Below are 18,185 nucleotides of genomic sequence, written 5' to 3' on the forward strand. Positions count from 1 at the left end.
GACAATTTACCTTATTCAATTCACCTGTACCGCATGTCTTTGGACTGTGGGGAAAACCGGAGCACCTGGAGAAATGCCACGCCAACAGGGGGAGAACATGCAAACTCCATACAGAAATGCCGACCCAGCCAGGACTCGAAACAGCAAGCTTGTTGCTGTTAGGCGACAGTGCTAACCACTGAGCCACCGCTATCACAAACAAACATTTTAACAGTTTAAAAATATTTGCATGTATATTTAGGGATATTTTGTCCACTATATTCATTTTTGATGCCTTCTGAATCATACATTCTTCTTCAATCTGCCGAATTTTTATCTGTTTTGTGGGTTTTCGTCTTAAAACCTTTTCAAGGTGAGTGTTCATGACTCCACCATAAGAAAGAGATTACAGCAAGAAAAGCAAGTGAAGCCTGCAGTTCTTTTGGATGTTGTTGTGGGGTCTTTTATTGACCTTCTGAATGAGTTGTCTATGTGCTCTTGGGGTAATTTCGGTCACCCGGTCACTCCTGGGAAGGTTCTCCAGTGTTCCATGTATTTGTCGCTTTTAGCTCCAAATGATACATTGAAGGCTTATGAAGTAAAATGATCGCTCAGTGCAAGAAACTGAATGTTATTAAATATTTAACATTATTGCCTTTAATCCACAGTTAACTTCCATTTCTGGATGAGCTATCGTTTACAAAAGGGGTGCGCTAACAAGTGATTTAAAAATTATTATTATTATTATTATTATTATTATTATTATTATTATTATTATTATTATTATTATTATTATTATTATTATTAATAATATTATTATTTAGTTAGAGGCTCTAAATGAGCCTTTTGGGCTTTTACCTCTTCCTGCACATTTTTTTTTTCAGTTTTACTCCAGTATTTTTGTATTCTTGTGCAAATGAAGAAAGCAAAAAGAACATTTAGGGTTGATTTCAGTGATCTGCTGTGTCACATCAACGGTTGTTTTATCTCAGGACTGAATCATGATTGTGGATTTGCATGCATGGACGAGGCCAAAATGTTCCTGGACTGCACACAGGTGAACTGGCAATGATGCCGAGGCGTTTGATGCCAGCCAGTAATTGTGTCATAATGTGAGAGACGAGGGCTGGCAGCGTCCTGTTGGCGTTTGGAGGGGTTCAGTGACACTTGACATGCCTCTTCAGCTTCATAAAGCAGGACAAGAGAGCGATCTGAGCGAATGCTGCTTTCAGACACAGACACGGGGATGTGAGAGAGGGACGGGGCTTTTACAGCAGCTTGGTAATTAAGCATGGCGTGTGAAAGAAGGTGGAACCTAAACCTAAGGGGTGGGGCTTGTGAAGCAGCTTGAACATTAAACCAAAAAGGGCTGAATTAAGGAGGGACGGATTGAGTGGAGGGGGATTAAAGAGAATTTTTTTTTTAACAATTAACTCTACGCTGCAAAAAAAATGCAGGGTTTCACACAATTGCTTCATGCTGTCCCAACACAAATCGATTAAGTTAGCTTAATAGTTTTTACAAATTGAAGTGAATTAAACTTAAAAGAAATAAATAGTCCTAAAAAAACATAATATTTGTAACTCTAACTCTTTAAACTGGTCCATTAGTTAAAGTATTTACCATCAAACATCACATTGTTTTATCTATTCGAAATCGTAAAGTAAAAATATTGTATGAAAGAAAATATATTTGTTAACAAAAAAAGAGGGTGGAGGGAGAAGTTTCGAGTTTCACTCGCTGAGGAAGGTGTTGAGCTGAAACGTTTGTGTTTATATATCTGAACAATGTGAAATACAAACCATAACACAGTGGATCATGCAACACAGGCTCATTGTGAAAATGTACCCCCGTATCCATTTCTGGAGAGTGCAAATTTTGTAGCCAGAGCTACGTATGGCTGCATTTTGTCTTTTAAAGCAAACACTACAGGGTGGTATGACACCGCAGATGGATTCTGTTTCTTTTCCTGCTACCAGCTGACCACTTAACTCCATGTGGACGGCTTTACCGCTGTTACCAGTTTGCCCAGTAGCTCGCCATGTTTGTTGATGAAATTTAGACGCAGAGAGGAGTTGACCGTGATGACAGGGTTTGAGTTTGGCATAGACCGGTTCCAAAAAGCACGTAAAACAAACGGCAAAAAATTAGATAAACAACTTAATTACAGGGTGAGAACATGGTAAGATCTGAAAGTGTGGTAAAAATCAGGCAGCTGTGAGGGATTACTTTTTTTCCTGATTGCATTTGAAAACACCATTGGTTGGGATTAGGGAAAAGGGAGGGTGGGGTCATCGGTTGGTTTGTCAATCAGTCAGTCAGTCAGTCAGTCAGTCAAAAGTGGCCTCTTGTGGATTTACGTGAGAACAGCAGGCACGAATAGCACTCGCAAGTGAAATTTGAGATCTGAAAAAAGTGTACACGTCAGCCTCTGGTGGATTCGCGAATACACTACAAAAAAAGTAGCTCCTGGGCGTATTTCACAATCTCCAGAAATGTATATAAGGGTACGTATCAACAATAAACCTGGGTTAGGATCATGACATTTTAAATTAACAAAAAGAATACTAACACAAAACAAAACTTTAGCTATGGTCATTTACTATTTTTCCTCCGTCTCTAATCCAACCTTTTGACTCCGCCTTTAACCCAGCCCTCAGTAGAACAAAACAGACATAAAATATTTGTAAAGTCTTGATAATAAAGGCCTGCCTTCTCTAAACTTCAGCTGAATGCCTGGGCTTTTCCCTCTTCTTCTCTCTCTCTTTCTCTCTCTCTCTCTCTCTCTCTCGCTCTCTCTCTCTCTCTCCCTCTCGTCTTCATGTTTGTAGAATCAGGTGATTTGATTAATGCTCCTCCAGTCAGTCTTAATAAGGCCGGTATCGACTGACCTTCTACCGAATAAGCATGTTGCCATCTTCCGGCCCTCATTTACAATGCAAACGCTGCATCTGTAATCCACATGTCCTTTCTGCAATCACAGTCATAATCTGCTGACGACACTTCAGCATTACAGCTGCGTTATTGTCACATCGCGGAGATTAAGGAGAGACGAGGGTTTCGCCGAAAACACTTGTGCTGAAAAGTGGGCTTTTTGTGATACTGTTAAAATAGTGGACGATGGGCCGACGTGTGCTTGAATTGTAATGGACACAAGAGCTTTTGGATGAGGCAGAGAGATTGATAGATGGCTTTATATTTCATCTTCAGGTGGAAATAGATTTTTATGAGTGTTTTATGATTTTCTTATTGTAATGTGAACGCTCTGGTCACTTGAAAGCATGTCCTTAATATTTTTTTTTTTCTTCTTTTAAATCAAATCAAAATTATTACCAATGCTATTACTTTGTGGTATTATTACTAAAATGCCCTTCCAGCTGCAACCCAGTACTGGGAAACATCCATACACAGTCATTCAAACTCATACACTACGGCCAATTTAGTTTAAATAATTCAGACTTGAACCAGCAATCTTCTGGCTGTGAGGCGACCGTGCTAACCATTGATCCACTGTGTCACCCCAAAAAAATAATTACATTTAAATATAAATAAAATTACACATATTACAAGTGGCGATTTTTATTTCTTTTAAATCATTGCCATTAATACTATTACTTTGTATTATTATTGCTAAAATGCATTTTGTATCTTTACTAAGAAAGCTACTTTTAAAGGAAACGTTTTATCAATTGCATATAAAATTAGTCAAACTAACTTGAAAAAAATAAATATGTTTAAATATCAATCAATATTACACACAAGTACATTAATGTTAAATTAAATACATAAAAACAAAAAAAAATTATTAATAAAAATAGTGATTTGGAAATTCTGGAAAAATTTTTGTAATAATATTGTAGTAAAAATAGTTTCTTTGAAGTAAAAAGATAAAAAATACTGTGAATATATTTCTATTTTATGAATTAATGAATTTTCACAGACCTCATCTTTATTGCTTCATTTTAGAATAATTTATAAAACTACAACAAACTTAGTTTTGTTTAGTTTAGTGTCTAACAGATGAAGAATTTTGAGGGGAAACATTATTATTATTATTATTATTATTATTATTATTATTATTATTATTATTATTATTATTATTATTATTATTAATTTATACTTGTAGTTTATTCTATCATTTATTTTATCAAATAATTTACTTATCAATTTGTAATCATTCATTCATTCATTCATTTTCTTCAGCTTAGTCCCTTTATTCATCTGTGGTCGCCAGAGCGGAATGAACCGCCAACTTATCCACCAGGTTTTTATGCAGCAGATGCCCTTCCAGCCGCAACCCATCTGTGGAAAACATCCACACACACACACACACACACACACACACACACACACACCCACACACACACTATGGACAATTTAGCCCACCCAATTCACCTGTACCGCATGTCTTTGGACTGTGGGGGAAACCGGAGCACCCATCGACCTTCTTGCTGTGAGGCGACAGCACAACCTACTGCGCCACTACGTCACCCCAATTTGTAATCAATAAATTATTATTTATTATGATTATTGATAATAATGATAATAATGATAATAATGATAATAATAATAATAATTATTATTATTATTATTATTATTATTATTGCTATTGTAATTATTATTACTATTAAATAATAATAATAATAATAATAATAATAATAGCAATAATAATAATTAAATATAATAGTTTTTTAATATTTTAAACTTAATAGTATAATATAATTAAATATAATAATATTAATAATAATAATATAATAATAATAATAATAATAATAATAATATTGTTATTATTATTATTATTATTATTATTATTATTATTAAATACAATAACAATAATAATAATAATAATAATAATAATATTTTAATAATGATTATGTCATTATTATATTATTATTATTATTAATTTTATTATTAATTTATTGTTTCAATCTGTAATATTCTTTAAAAAATGTCTCTTTTACTAACCATGACTGCTTTTATTTTATTTTTAAAATATTACATAAAATATGTTTCTGCGACAATATATTTTAAATGTAATTTTAAACTAAATGTGTGCAATGATATGTGTGTGCAGTTTGTTGTAGATCTCATCGTTAAAGACATGAGCTGGTTTACTGGACAGCTGTGATCGTGTCTGTAAGGAAACATGTTGCTTTTGTTTTTGTTGGAATCTGATTCAGTTGTGTGTAAAAGCCCAAGTTCACCTCTTCAGTTCTTCAAAAAGACAAAGATTGTTTGCCCTACTGGATGCAGGAGGAATGTCAGTCTTCCAGAGAAACATCCAGACATCTCTTCCTGCAGCTTTTTGAAGCTCAGGGACAAAAGAAAAAGAAATAAAAGCCAGATGTGCTGTTTCAGGTCTGTGGTGTTTGAGAGGCCAAACAGTAGGAAAAAACATACAGATGGATGGACAGCTGGTGGTCCTGTTGCACAGTTGTTTTGCTGTATGTTTTCAGGGAAGCTCTGTGATTTTTATTTCATATTGGATTTTGTTTTTTGTCTTGTATTTTTTCAGTCAAATACTACTTTTAACTCTAGAGGTGCAAGTGAATTCCTTCAGTATGCATTCCTGAGAATATGTATGCTCTTAGATGTATCTCCGTATCTGCCATGTTTGTAGTTTGGTTGTCAGTTTTTACTCGTGTTTGTAGTTCTACTCAAATTGAAGTCCATCATGCAAAGTAATGTGTTAAATTATGTTGTGTGTCATATTGTTATGTCTTGCTATATGTTGTTATATGTTATGTCATGTCATGTTATGTTATGTGTTGTCATGTCATGTTATTTCATATTTTGTTGTATTAAGTTTTATGTTATTTTTATGTTGTTTATGTTATGTTATGTTATGTTATGTTATGTTATGTTATGTTATGTTATGTTATGTTATGTTATGTTATGTTGTCATGTCATGTTATGTTATGTTGTGATGTCATGTCATGTTATGTTATGTTATGTTATGTTATGTTATGTTTTATGTTATGTTATGTCATGTCATGTCATGTCATGTCATGTCACTTCATTTCATTTCATGTTATGTTATGGTATGTTATGTCATGTCATGTTGTTAAGTTATGTTGTCATGTCATGTCATGTTGTTATGTTATGTTTTCGTTATGTTATGTGTCATGTTATGTCTTGTTATATGTTATGTTATGTTATATGTTATGTTACATCATGTTACGTTATGTTACGTTGTGCTACGCTATGTTACATTACGTTGTTATATGTAATATGTTATGTCATGTCATTGTTACGTTGTTGTTATATGTTATGTTGCTATATGTTATATATTGTCTTTTTATGTTATGTTGTTGTAATTATGTTATGCTATATGTTGTTATGTGTTAAATTCTGTGTTGTTATGATATATTTAACGTTATATCATGTGATGTTATATTATTATGTTATGTTGTGTTACGTTATGTTGTGTCTTGTTATGTCTTGTCTTGTCTTGTTATGTTATGTTATGTTATGTTATGTTATGTTATGTTATGTTATGTTATGTTTTGTTATGTTGTTATTTTATGTTATGTCATGTCATGTTATGTTATGTTATGTCATGTTATGTTTTGTTATGCCATGTTGTTATGTTATATGTTATGTTGTTATGTGTTGTTATGTTATATGTTATGTTTTTTATGTGTTGTTATGTTATATGTTATGTTGTTATGTGTTGTTATGTTATATGTTATGCTGTTATTTTATGTTATATGTTATGTTATGTTGTGTTATGTCATGTTATCTATTATATGCCATGCTGTGCTATGCTGTTATGTTGTTATGTTACGCTGCATTACGTTACATCATGTTATCTGTTATTTGTTGTATTATGCTATGCTATGTTATATTGTTATGTGTTATGTTATATGTTATAATAAATGTTATGCTATAACAAGCTATACATTAGGTTATGTTATGTTGTGTTGATTTATGTTATGTTATGATATGTTGTGTTGATTTATGTTATGTTATGTTATGTTATGTTATGTTATGTTGTGTTGTGTTGTGTTGTGTTGTGTTGATTTATGTTATGTTATGTTACGTTACGTTACGTTACGTTACGTTACGTTACGTTATGTTATGTTATGTTATGTTATGTTATGATATGTTGTGTTGTGTTGATTTATGTTATGTTATGTTACGTTACGTTACGTTATGTTATGTTATGTTATGTTATGTTATGTTATGTTATGTTATGTTATGTTATGTTACGTTACGTTACGTTACGTTACGTTACGTTACGTTATGTTATGTTATGTTATGTTATGTTATGTTATGTTATGTTATGTTATGTTGTGTTGTGTTGTGTTGTGTTGTGTTATGATATGTTGTGTTGTGTTGATTTATGTTATGTTATGTTATGTTATGTTATGTTATGTTATGTTATGTTATGTTATGTTATGTTATGTTATGTTATGTTATGGGCAACATTTTGGAATCGACAGAAGTCATTCTTCATCCAGTTTTATCATTCAGTTTTACAGTTCTGTTCCTCATCATTGTGCCTAAGTAACACCAGGCCACGTCTCAGTCAGCGCTCCTTCTCTTTACTCATTGTTTCTGCTTGGAATAATAATTCACAGAGCACTAAATAGCTTTGAGGGACATTAAAGGGATTATAGTCATGTAATCCTGCGTTCCCGACAGACGTGGACCTGATCACAGAAACACAACAACCACAGACTCTTGTTTTCTTCAGCTCGCAACAGTAAATCCGTTCGTCCCAGTGCTTCGGAAATGAGCCTGTTTAAAGGTTAGACAAGCACACGCTAATTATTTGATGATTGGGATGAGCCCTCGCTCCCTAAAGAGTGAAAGTTGCCTTTCGATGAGGTAAAAAAACTGAAAATTAAAAGAGCACAAGTGCTTGTAGTTGCGCGGTCGATACAAAAAAGCGCATTAAGCCCACTATGAAAGATAATGGATAGGACTTCATGAATAAGTTATTATAAGGCCTGATATAATGTTAAGCAGATCATATATGCATCAATGTTTCATGCTATGTTTAACTGTTTGCTAGTTATGATCTGTTGTGCGATATATTATGGGATACTGGTGTATGATCACAATTGATAAAAATATCTTTGCATGTCTAGTGACCTAGGTTAAAACAAATATGATACCATTTATTATTAAGATGAAGCTGCAAAATAAAATAAAATAAAATAAAATAAAACAAATAAATTCAAATAAAATTTAATAAAATTAAATAAAATGTATTTAAAACATTTTTAATTATTACAGCTTCTTATTTATTAACAAACTTTTAAATTTAAATGTATTTTATTATTATTATTATTATTATTATTATTATTTATATTATTATCACGTATTATTATTCATATTATTATTATTATTATTATTATTATTACTATTATTATTATTATTATTATTATTATTATTATATCTAATATTATCACTTATTATTATTATTAATAATAATAATAATACTATTATTATTATTATCAATATGAATTATTATTACTGTTGTTATTATTATTATTATTTATCATTTCTATTATTTATTCATATGAATTATGATTGTGATTATTATTATTATTATTATTATTATTATTGAAAACATAACCGTTTTTCCCTTGGTCTCTAACGTATTTGATATATTTTAGATATATTTTCTGTCTTTTATATTTATTTATTTTTATATATTTTTTTATTTACTTATTCATGTTTGTATAAACTTAAGTAATTTAGTGTTTTAAAAAGTATTTCTGTACTTTTCTATTTATTTTTTTCGTTTTGTTAACCCCAGATGATACCTGTCAACATTAATGTGACAATAGGGTTCGACATGTTTAGATGTTGTTATTATTATTGTTATTTTTATTTGTTTTTTTATTAATATAATGTGTATATGTCTGTTCAAACATGCACCCAAAACCCAGACCCTCCACTTTTGCTCCACTTCAAATCGTGTGTACAGAATCCGTTTGGGAAACAGCGTCTATTTATTAATATGAAGCTTGTCTGCCAGTCACGCACCGCTACATGAACTGACTGTTTTGAGAATTGTATAGGGGCAGTTGCGACTGTAATGGAAAGCAAGGAATTCCTGCCATTATATATTTATTTTAAAGTGCTTTCATGCCTAAATAAAATTAAAGCACAGAACATATTCACATTTAAGAGCAAGGGGCATCCCATGGTGGTTTGCAGGTATGGGTTGAAGGAAGGATTGACTCTTTGATGTTTATTGCCACCCTTCATTGAAAGATTGAAAATATGGGAGAAATACGATAACATACAGAATGATAGCAGACTGGATAGAATTGTAAAATACGGGAGAATTCATTTATTTATGTCTATTTATTTATTTACTTGTTTATGTCTTTACAAGCTTCAGTATTTAAAAAAGTATATATATATATATATATATATATATATATATATATATATATATATATATATATATATATATATATATATTTTTTTTTTTTTTTTTTTTTTTTTTTTTTTTTTTTTGAATTTTGAATTTTGTTATTTTAGCACCATTTAGTAACATTTCAGAATCATTTCACGTTTAAAGTTTTTAATCTAACATGTATGTTTATTTTGATTTCATCTTGATTGTGAGTTGATGTAAATGACTGAGGGTTTGGACTGGTCAGTGAAGTGTGTGTGTATCTGTCTGCAGGTGGAGCTGACGGGCAGCAGTGTGTTTGATTATGTTCATCCGGGCGATCATGTGGAGATGGCAGAGCAGCTGGGCATGAAGCTTCCTCCGGGTCGAGGGCTGCTGTCTCAGGGCACTGGGGCCGAGGACGGGGCCAGTTCAGCCTCTTCTTCCTCACACTCGGAGACACCAGAGCCTGGTAAGAGCATGGTGGTTTACACATCATAAGCTTGGCAAATACTAGCTTGCAACGTTAGGTTTGTGTTTACACTCAATCTTAGTTTGGTTAGATTTTATTTTATTTTATTTTATTTTATTTTATTTTATTTTATTTTATTTTATTTTATTTTATTTTATTTTATTTTATTTTATTTTATTTATTTATTTATTGACAACTTTTATTTATTCCAAATTATTTTATTTAATTTAATTTTAATTTTTAATTTAATTTCATTTAGTTTATTCCTAAATATTTTATTTAAAAAAATATTTTATTTAATTTTGTTTTGTTTTATTTTTAATTATTTTTATTTTCTTAATAATTATTTTATTTTTAATTTTAAAATGTTATTTAACTTTTTATATTCTAATTATTTTATTTTATTTTGTTAAAAATATATTTATTTAATTTTATTATATTCTTAATTGTTTTTATTTTATTTTAAATTATTTTTATTTATTTTTTTTTTATTCAATTTAATTCTAAATTATTTTTATCCATTTACAAATAAATTTTTTTAATTAAATATTTTTTTTATTCTTAATTACGTAGTTTTATTTTATTTTATTCCTGATTTGCATGTTTTCATAGACCATAAATACAACAAAACTCATTCAATATGACACCCATCTGCACTTTGAGTTATGATCCATTGATCTGGAAGCTGTTTATTTTGTTTGCCCATCTGTTTATTTATTTATCCTCAAAGCAGTGTTGATTTCTGTGTTACTCTATGTGTTGCACCAAGTGGTCAATATGATGCTCAGAGAAAGGGCCTTAGAGAGTTGGCCAAAACTGTGTGTGTGGTCCTGGTATTCAAATATTATGAATGTTTCCCTCAAGTACAATAATACCAGCGTTTATTTTTACTTTGTGGGGACTTTGGCCTGATTAACCACAGCGAATGAATTATTTTTAAATAGTAAAAAAAATGTAATAATGCACAATGTTTCCTGTTAAGGATTGTTTAGGTGTATGTACAGTATAAGCATCATTACATCTGTGTGACGTCCCCATAAAGAAATATGTACAAGTGTGTGTGTATCTCAATGGTCCTTGTATTCCAATGTTGTAATTGTTTCCATAAGGAAAACACTTATAAATCATCCAGGACTAAGTATTTTGTAGAATTTTTTTGGTGAGGTTATGGTTTAGGAGTACTGTAGGTAGGTTATACAGTCATGTTAAGTTTATTAGCTTTATTGTCATTGTCATTTTACTATGGGGACATACAGTGGAGGGAAATGTTGTGTCTAGCAGGACCACGGTGCTAGATAAATCAACATTATCAAAAACAAGGAACAACACTGGACTTAAGAGCTATTTTAAACCTATACTAAACATAACATAGTATAACAAACTAACATACCGGAGTCTAATCGAACTATGCTAACTACTAACTATATATATACTATACATACTATTTATACAAGAATATACATATCCTAGCACGGCCTGTACAACTAGTGCAATATGATTATGTGCTACATTCACAAGTAAACATTGTTTTCCTCATTAAGTGCTTGTAAGGTGGAGTTTAAGAAAAGTGCCCGGCACTGAAAAAAGTGTTGCATGCAGAACTTTTGCAAACAATTTATTTGTGTTGAATTTAAACCAAAAAAAAAAAGTTTAATAATGTTCAACTTAATTTGTTTGTTTAAATTCAACACGAATAAATAGTTTACAACCACTTAACGTAAAAAAAAATTGAGTAAATCCAAGCAATCATCTCTGAATATTTTTTTCAGTGTGTGCATATTGAGAGAAGAGTGTTTCTACGGGAGGTTTGTCAAGCCCACTCACTTGGGTGAGGCACAATCAGAAATCAATCTATAAAAGTCCATCTGTTTGCCCAATGATGAAACTAACAGTGTGGTCAAATGTTAAATGTGTGTAAGCCTTTGCTAGTGTTTCTGAAAAGGATTCTGGTATTATTAGAATTTATTTATATTTGTTTTTTTAGCTCTGAGTTTAATCTGTGATCACTAAATTTAGACAGTGTTGTTTCTTATTAGTACTTGATCATATTCATCAAAAGTCAATAAATTTGGATATTTGATTATTTCAGATACACTATATGTATGTTATTCTTTCATTGGGGACCAATTGTTGTTCTGAGTCCATGTGTGGCCAATTTCACATGCATTCCCTATTTGGGCTCGACACCTTGATTCTTAGTCAGAGGTTTGTAGGCGACTGCAGCTGCCTTCTGCTTGCTCTGTGACTGAAAAGGTAGTCTACCTAGTCTCTTACCATGCAACTTGCCAGATCAAAAATGGTCAGAAAGCTAAATGCCTACAAATAAGTGCTGTCTGCTTCTTTATTTGTGATCCTTGAGTCGGATCCACACTGGCTGTAAAACACCAAAGGTCAACAAAGTGTCTACACAATTTACTCGTAATAATGACTTCAGTCGAATTCAAAATAAATCAATTATAAATTATTATTTGTCAGGGAAAATTATATTATGCCACTTACAAAATAAAACAACCACAAAGCCAGTTCAAAGATGATACTGTAAATATACAAGGTTTATTACTCAAAGTCAAATCAAAGAGACAGAGATGTAAACCTGACCAGAGAAGTATGTTGCGATAGGTCTGAGACTCACACACTGCAATGGGGTGTCTTGGCTACAAGATCTCAGTGACATTTTGGCACCTTACCCTTAAAAACTCAGAACAAAGAACCATAAACTAAAGATGATAAAAGCTTCACCAAGACCTCTGTCTGGTCATATGTTAACCTAAAAACTAACCACCATCTGGGGTAAAAAGTTCATAATTGGCAGACAATTTCACAGATCAGCAGCACAGACTTTTCTCAAACTCAGTACAATAATTATCATAATACAAGTGACGACTGCAATATTAAGACCATTCACCAATCACACAGAGACCTTTAACATTTCACCAAACATGACAAGTTAAAGTTATAGATCACATGATACACAAGATACACCATATGTATAAAGATTTAGTGTGAAGTGTCCGTGACCTGAGCTTTGATTGAAAAAGTGAAGGGGACAGTAGAGAGGAGGGCACAACCCAGGCACATAACGTCAACATGACGTCATATTAAAGTTTTACTCCGACATACTCCAACGTCATTGGGATGTTGGATTTTTTTATTTGGAAATGAAAATCGGGTTGAAGTCTGAACACAAAGTCAGGCCAATGTCCAACATCCAACCTAAAATCAACCAAATACCAACATCTAATCATGTTACACCTTGACGTTGTGTGGACGTTATCAATGACGTCTATCAGACATTGAATTTTGGTCACTTTCCAACACAACCTAAAATCAACTAAATATCAACGTAATTTGATGTGGTTATTGGATGTCAAAATAATGTCCTTGGTCACCTGACGTCATGGAATTTTGATCACCTAACATTATGACCTAAATCGAACCTAATATTAAACATGTTATGATGTTGTGTGCCTGCTGGGATGATGAGCAACTGAAGCGGTTCAAGAACTTACTTTCTTGCAGATCTGCTTCTCAGACTAGTAAGTTTATTGTTTTATTGCATGGCAATTCTTGTGGACTTGTCTCATGAAATTCCATAACAATTCACAGGGTCTGATATTATAAAGAGATTTAGCCATCCTTACAATTACATCTGTAGGAAATAGTCCCCCCATAAAACGTGAGAACCCAGCACACGTGTGTATGTGTGTGTTAATGGCATGTGTGACATGATATGGCTGATGAGTGTCTTCCGCTCGGCCCCGAACTCTCCAGGGGCCGCGGCACTGTAACACAGGCTTACCCTGCTCCCGAATTTAATTAGAGGAATTGTATGGCAGGGATGAAAAGAGGTGACATTCCTCATTGGAATTCCTTTCAGGGCTCTTATAGACTTTGCCTTCCAAATGTTCCCATTTTCATTGTGTTGTACTGATGATAATTTAAGTATTAGGGGAAAATCCATTTATAAATTAAACAAAATGACTTGATATCCATCAGTCCCCGAGTTCATCAAGCTGTTCAAACATGAGGGAGATTGGCTGGTCGGCCCGGGTCTTCCGAGAGCTTCAGTAATTAGATCTGCCAAGGATTTATTCTTTGCTGATTGGAGCTTTAAATTAATTGAAGTTCCACATTTGTGGTTTTGTCCTTTTCGTGGCGTTCTCTTTTCCTTTTTTTTTTCTAGTGGGCAGAAATTTCACACTGGCAGACTCTAAGTGTGTGTGTGTGAGTGTGTGAGGGTCTTTAATGCTTAGAGGGCTGGTCTGATGCTGAGATTTATTTGTGTACACACAGAATCATTAAAGATGTGCTTTACTCTCAGATAAAGGGCACTACGGTCTGTCTTCTAACACCAGAGCTTCATTTATAAATGATGAGGAATTGAGTCTCATGCTGTGCAACAAGTTCTTGGTGCTCATTTTTGAGGATTAAACGTGGATTTATGATGTGCTAACTAGACCAAATTGGATTACAATCATTAAAGCATAGCAGTTTTCTGATGAGAACTAGGATGACACGTTGGCTCAGTGGTTAGCAATGTTGCCTTACAGCATGAAGGTCACTGGTTTGAGTCCAAGCTGGGTTAGTTGGCATTTCTGTGTGAATTTGGCATGTTCTCCTCATGTTCCCGTGGGTTCTGTTTCCCCCACTGTCCAAAGACATGCGCTATAGGTGAATTGGACACCCCATTCTGATTACGTACCCTTATATACATTTCTGGAGAGCGCCATATATGTCCCAGGAGCTATGTTTTTTTTGCCATTTTTGTTTTCGCGACTCCACCTGAGACCGCTGTGTATGTTTTTAAAGGTCTATCTCAAATTTCTTTCACGAGTGCCATTCGTGCCTGCTGTTCTTATGTAAATCCACCAGAGGCCGCAGTCGGCTGACTAACTGACCAACCTACCGATCTCACCCTTCTCCTTCCCTAAACACATTCAATAGCCTTTTAAAAATCACAGATTGACGAGCGCCCACCCCCCTCCCTAAACCCAACCGATAGTGTTTTCAAAAGCAATCCAGAAAAAGAAAAGCCCTTACGGCAGCTTTCAGATTTGACCACATTCTTACTTGTTATTTACTTGTTCATTTTATTTTTTAACATTTATTGTTGTCTCACCTGCTTTTTGTAACTGTTCTTCACTGAACTCGAACCCTGTTGTCGCAGTCAACTTAACTCTGCATCTCAAGCCCTCCCACGTACGTTTCGAGCTACCGGACAAACTGGTAACAGTGGAAAAGCCATCCATACAGAGGAAAGCAGTCAGCTGGTAAGCGTGAAAAGGAACGCCATCACAATACTTCCTATCATTCGTTTTAAAGACAAAATGCAGTCATATTGTAACAATACGATATTGACAACAAATCCAAACGCAGAGTCTTTATTTGGACAGAGTGGTCAGGCAACCAATGGTCAAGCACAGGAGCAAACAGTATTATGCGGGCAATACAAAAGAGATTTCAAAAACAGGCAAAGAGGTCGGTTCAGGCGGCTAACATCGAAATCAATAAACAAAGCAAAGAACTAAACACGGCAAGACAAGGACAAACGCTTCGAAATGTGTACAGAAAGAACAAGACTCAGTAACTAGTGTGAGGGAGTGAAGTGTATTTATAGTCCTGGGAATCAGTGATGACAAGCTTCAGCTGTGCGTGTAATCAGGGAAAATCTGAACAGGTATGTGTGTGAGGTGCATGACAGGATTTGTAGTCCATTTGGTGGGAGATTTGTAGTTCCCCAGTGATGTAGTATCTAGATTACTAGTGACTGTAACACATAGGTACTTCTGGCTACATAATTCACGATCTCCAGAAATGTATGTACAAGCCTATGTTTTCAGAATGAGCCTATGCTGGAATTGGATGAGCTAAACTTGCCGTATTGTGTGAATGCAAGAGTGTATAGGTGTTTCCCAGTACTGTGTTGTGCCTGGAAGGTCATCCGCTGTTTAAAACATACTGTATGCTAGAATAGTTGGTGGTTCATTCCGCTGTGGCGACCCCTGATAAATAAGGGACTAAGCTGAAGGAAAGTGAATGAATGAAAGATGAGAACTGGTCTTGATAAACAACTTTCGTGAAACTCAACTTTTGAGTTCTCTCACCAAACTACTGTGTTTCCTGAACAACCCTACATTCATTCCCAAAACTATTGTTTAAGGTGAGAGGGAAAGCTGTATTTTAGTTTTGTGAGCAAAACAAAGTTTCTTGGAGGATCACAATACTCTTGCAAAAAGCGAGGTTTCTTGGGAGACTGCAGTACACTTTCGAGACGAGGAGAAATTTTGTGAGGATTGAAATACTCTTGTGAAAGAAGCTAAAGGTTCTTGGGGCATTGTGATACTTTCTGTAGAAGAAGATGGAAATACTGACTGCAAATATTCTTAGAGTTTTCTTAGAATCACTGAACTCAAATGAGAAGGATTTTTTGGGGGGCTTGCAAAAATAAAGTTTTTTTAAGGGATCGCAGTACTCAAAAAACAATTTTTTCTTGGGGATAGGGTGGTGGAGTACTCTTTTTGGAAAAAAAGGGGAAATTTCTTTGAAGAGTGCAACTCTTTTCTTTCTTTGAAAAAGAAAATCACAATTTTGAAGGGATTATAGTCCTCTATAGGAGGATATACATATTTTGCTATAGCATGCAAACTTTGGAGGCTCAGTGGTTAGCATTATCGCCTTACAGCAAGAAGGTCACTGGTTCAAGTCCCAGCTGGGGGAGTTTGCATGTTCTGCCCTTGTTGGCGTGGGTTTTCTCTGGGTGCTCCATTTTCCCCCATAGTCAGACATGCGCTATAGGTGAATTGAATAAGCTAAATTGGACATAGTGTGTGTGTGTGTGTGTGTGTGTGTGTGTGTGTGTGTGTGTGTGTGTGTGTGTGTGTGTGTGTGTGTGTGTGTGTGTGTGTGTGTGTGTGTGTGTGTGTGTGTGTGTGTGTGTGTGTGTGTGTGTGTGTGTGTGTGAATGATAGTGTATGGGTGTTTCTCAGTACTGGGTTGCAATTGGAAGAACATATGCTGGAATAGTTGGCAGTTAATTCCACTGTGGTGACCACAGTAATAAATAAGTGACTAAATTAATGAATGAATCCAAACTTTCTTGCACAGTTTTTGTGGGAGGTCACAATATTGTTGTGAGTAAAGACCAAGCTTCTTGTGGATCACAAATCTTATGAAGCAGGCCCAAAGCCAGCTATGAGGTCACTGAGGTCTGAATGTTAAAAACCAAATTTGAAGTTCTATAAAAATGTATTTAAAATCATGTCTCTGAACAAATTCACCTCTCTTGCTTTCAGCAGCTCTCAGATGCAGTGCAAAAGCAGCTGCCTCCACTCCTTAATGTTTATTCATTCATTCACTTTTCCGCTTAGTCCCTTTATTAATCTGGGGTTGCCACAGGGGAATGAACCGCCAACTTATCCAGCATATGTTTTGTGGAGGGGATGCCCTTCCAGTTGCAAACCCATAACTGGGAAACATCTATACACACTCATGCACACACATACACAATGGACAGCTTACCCAATTCATCTATTCCGCATATCTTTGGGCTGTGGGGGAAACTGGAGCACCTGAAGAAAAACAACCGGGAGAACATGCAAGCTCCCAACAGAAATGCCAACTGATCCAGCCGAGGCTTGAATTAACAACCTTCTTGCTGTGAGGCAAACGTGCTACCCACTGCGCCACCATGACGCCCCTCCTTTCCCAAACCAGATGTAATTATTATACACATTGCATTTTTGGACTTGCTTTTAATACTGATACAGATAATGGTAATAAAGTAATTTAGGCAATAATAATGTTGGAAGAAAAAGTGTGGAGTTCGCGGATCCATATTCAATTTGTAAAATTAAATATTTAAACTAATTTGGTATATTTTTGGGCGACTTCTTTTGTTTTTTGTAGTAATATCTTGCAACACTGCATTAGCAGCACTTACTCAAACTATAGACTACATTCAGCAAGGCAAACACAATGATCATTATGATAATATCTGTACAAAATCGTCAAAACAGAAGCATGATAAGCCTTCTTTAATTATCATTTGGGAAATATTTTCCCAAAAAATACATTTATTATTATTATCATTTTAAAATCTGTTTAACGAAGAGAAGAGTTTTTTCAACACATTTCTGAACATAATAGTTTTAATAACTCATTTCTAATAACTGATTTATTTTATCGTTGCCATGATGACAGTAAATAATATATTACTAGATATTTTTCAAGATACTAGTATGCAGCTTAAAGTGTCATTTAAAGGCTTAACTAGGTTAATTAGGTTAACTAGATAAGTTAGGGTAATCGAGCAAATCATTTTATAACAGTGGTTTGTTCTGTAGACAATCAGATTGCTTAAGGGGGCTAATAATACTG

General features: G+C 33.9%; 1 protein-coding gene across 10 annotated transcripts in view; it reads left to right on the top strand.

The window, feature by feature from the left end:
• The window catches only part of npas3 (neuronal PAS domain protein 3), a 608,964-nt gene that overhangs the window by 488,072 nt on the left and 102,707 nt on the right, over positions 1–18,185 (top strand). For all 10 annotated transcript variants that reach the window (XM_017351762.4, XM_009292848.5, XM_017351763.4 and 7 more), the window contains one exon: positions 9,632–9,809. In XM_017351762.4, the coding sequence (XP_017207251.1) occupies positions 9,632–9,809 (178 nt within the window). The remainder of the gene's footprint in view (positions 1–9,631; positions 9,810–18,185) is intronic.

The sequence above is a fragment of the Danio rerio genome, chromosome 17 (assembly GCF_049306965.1).
Source record: "Danio rerio strain Tuebingen ecotype United States chromosome 17, GRCz12tu, whole genome shotgun sequence".
Taxonomy (NCBI): domain Eukaryota; kingdom Metazoa; phylum Chordata; class Actinopteri; order Cypriniformes; family Danionidae; genus Danio; species Danio rerio.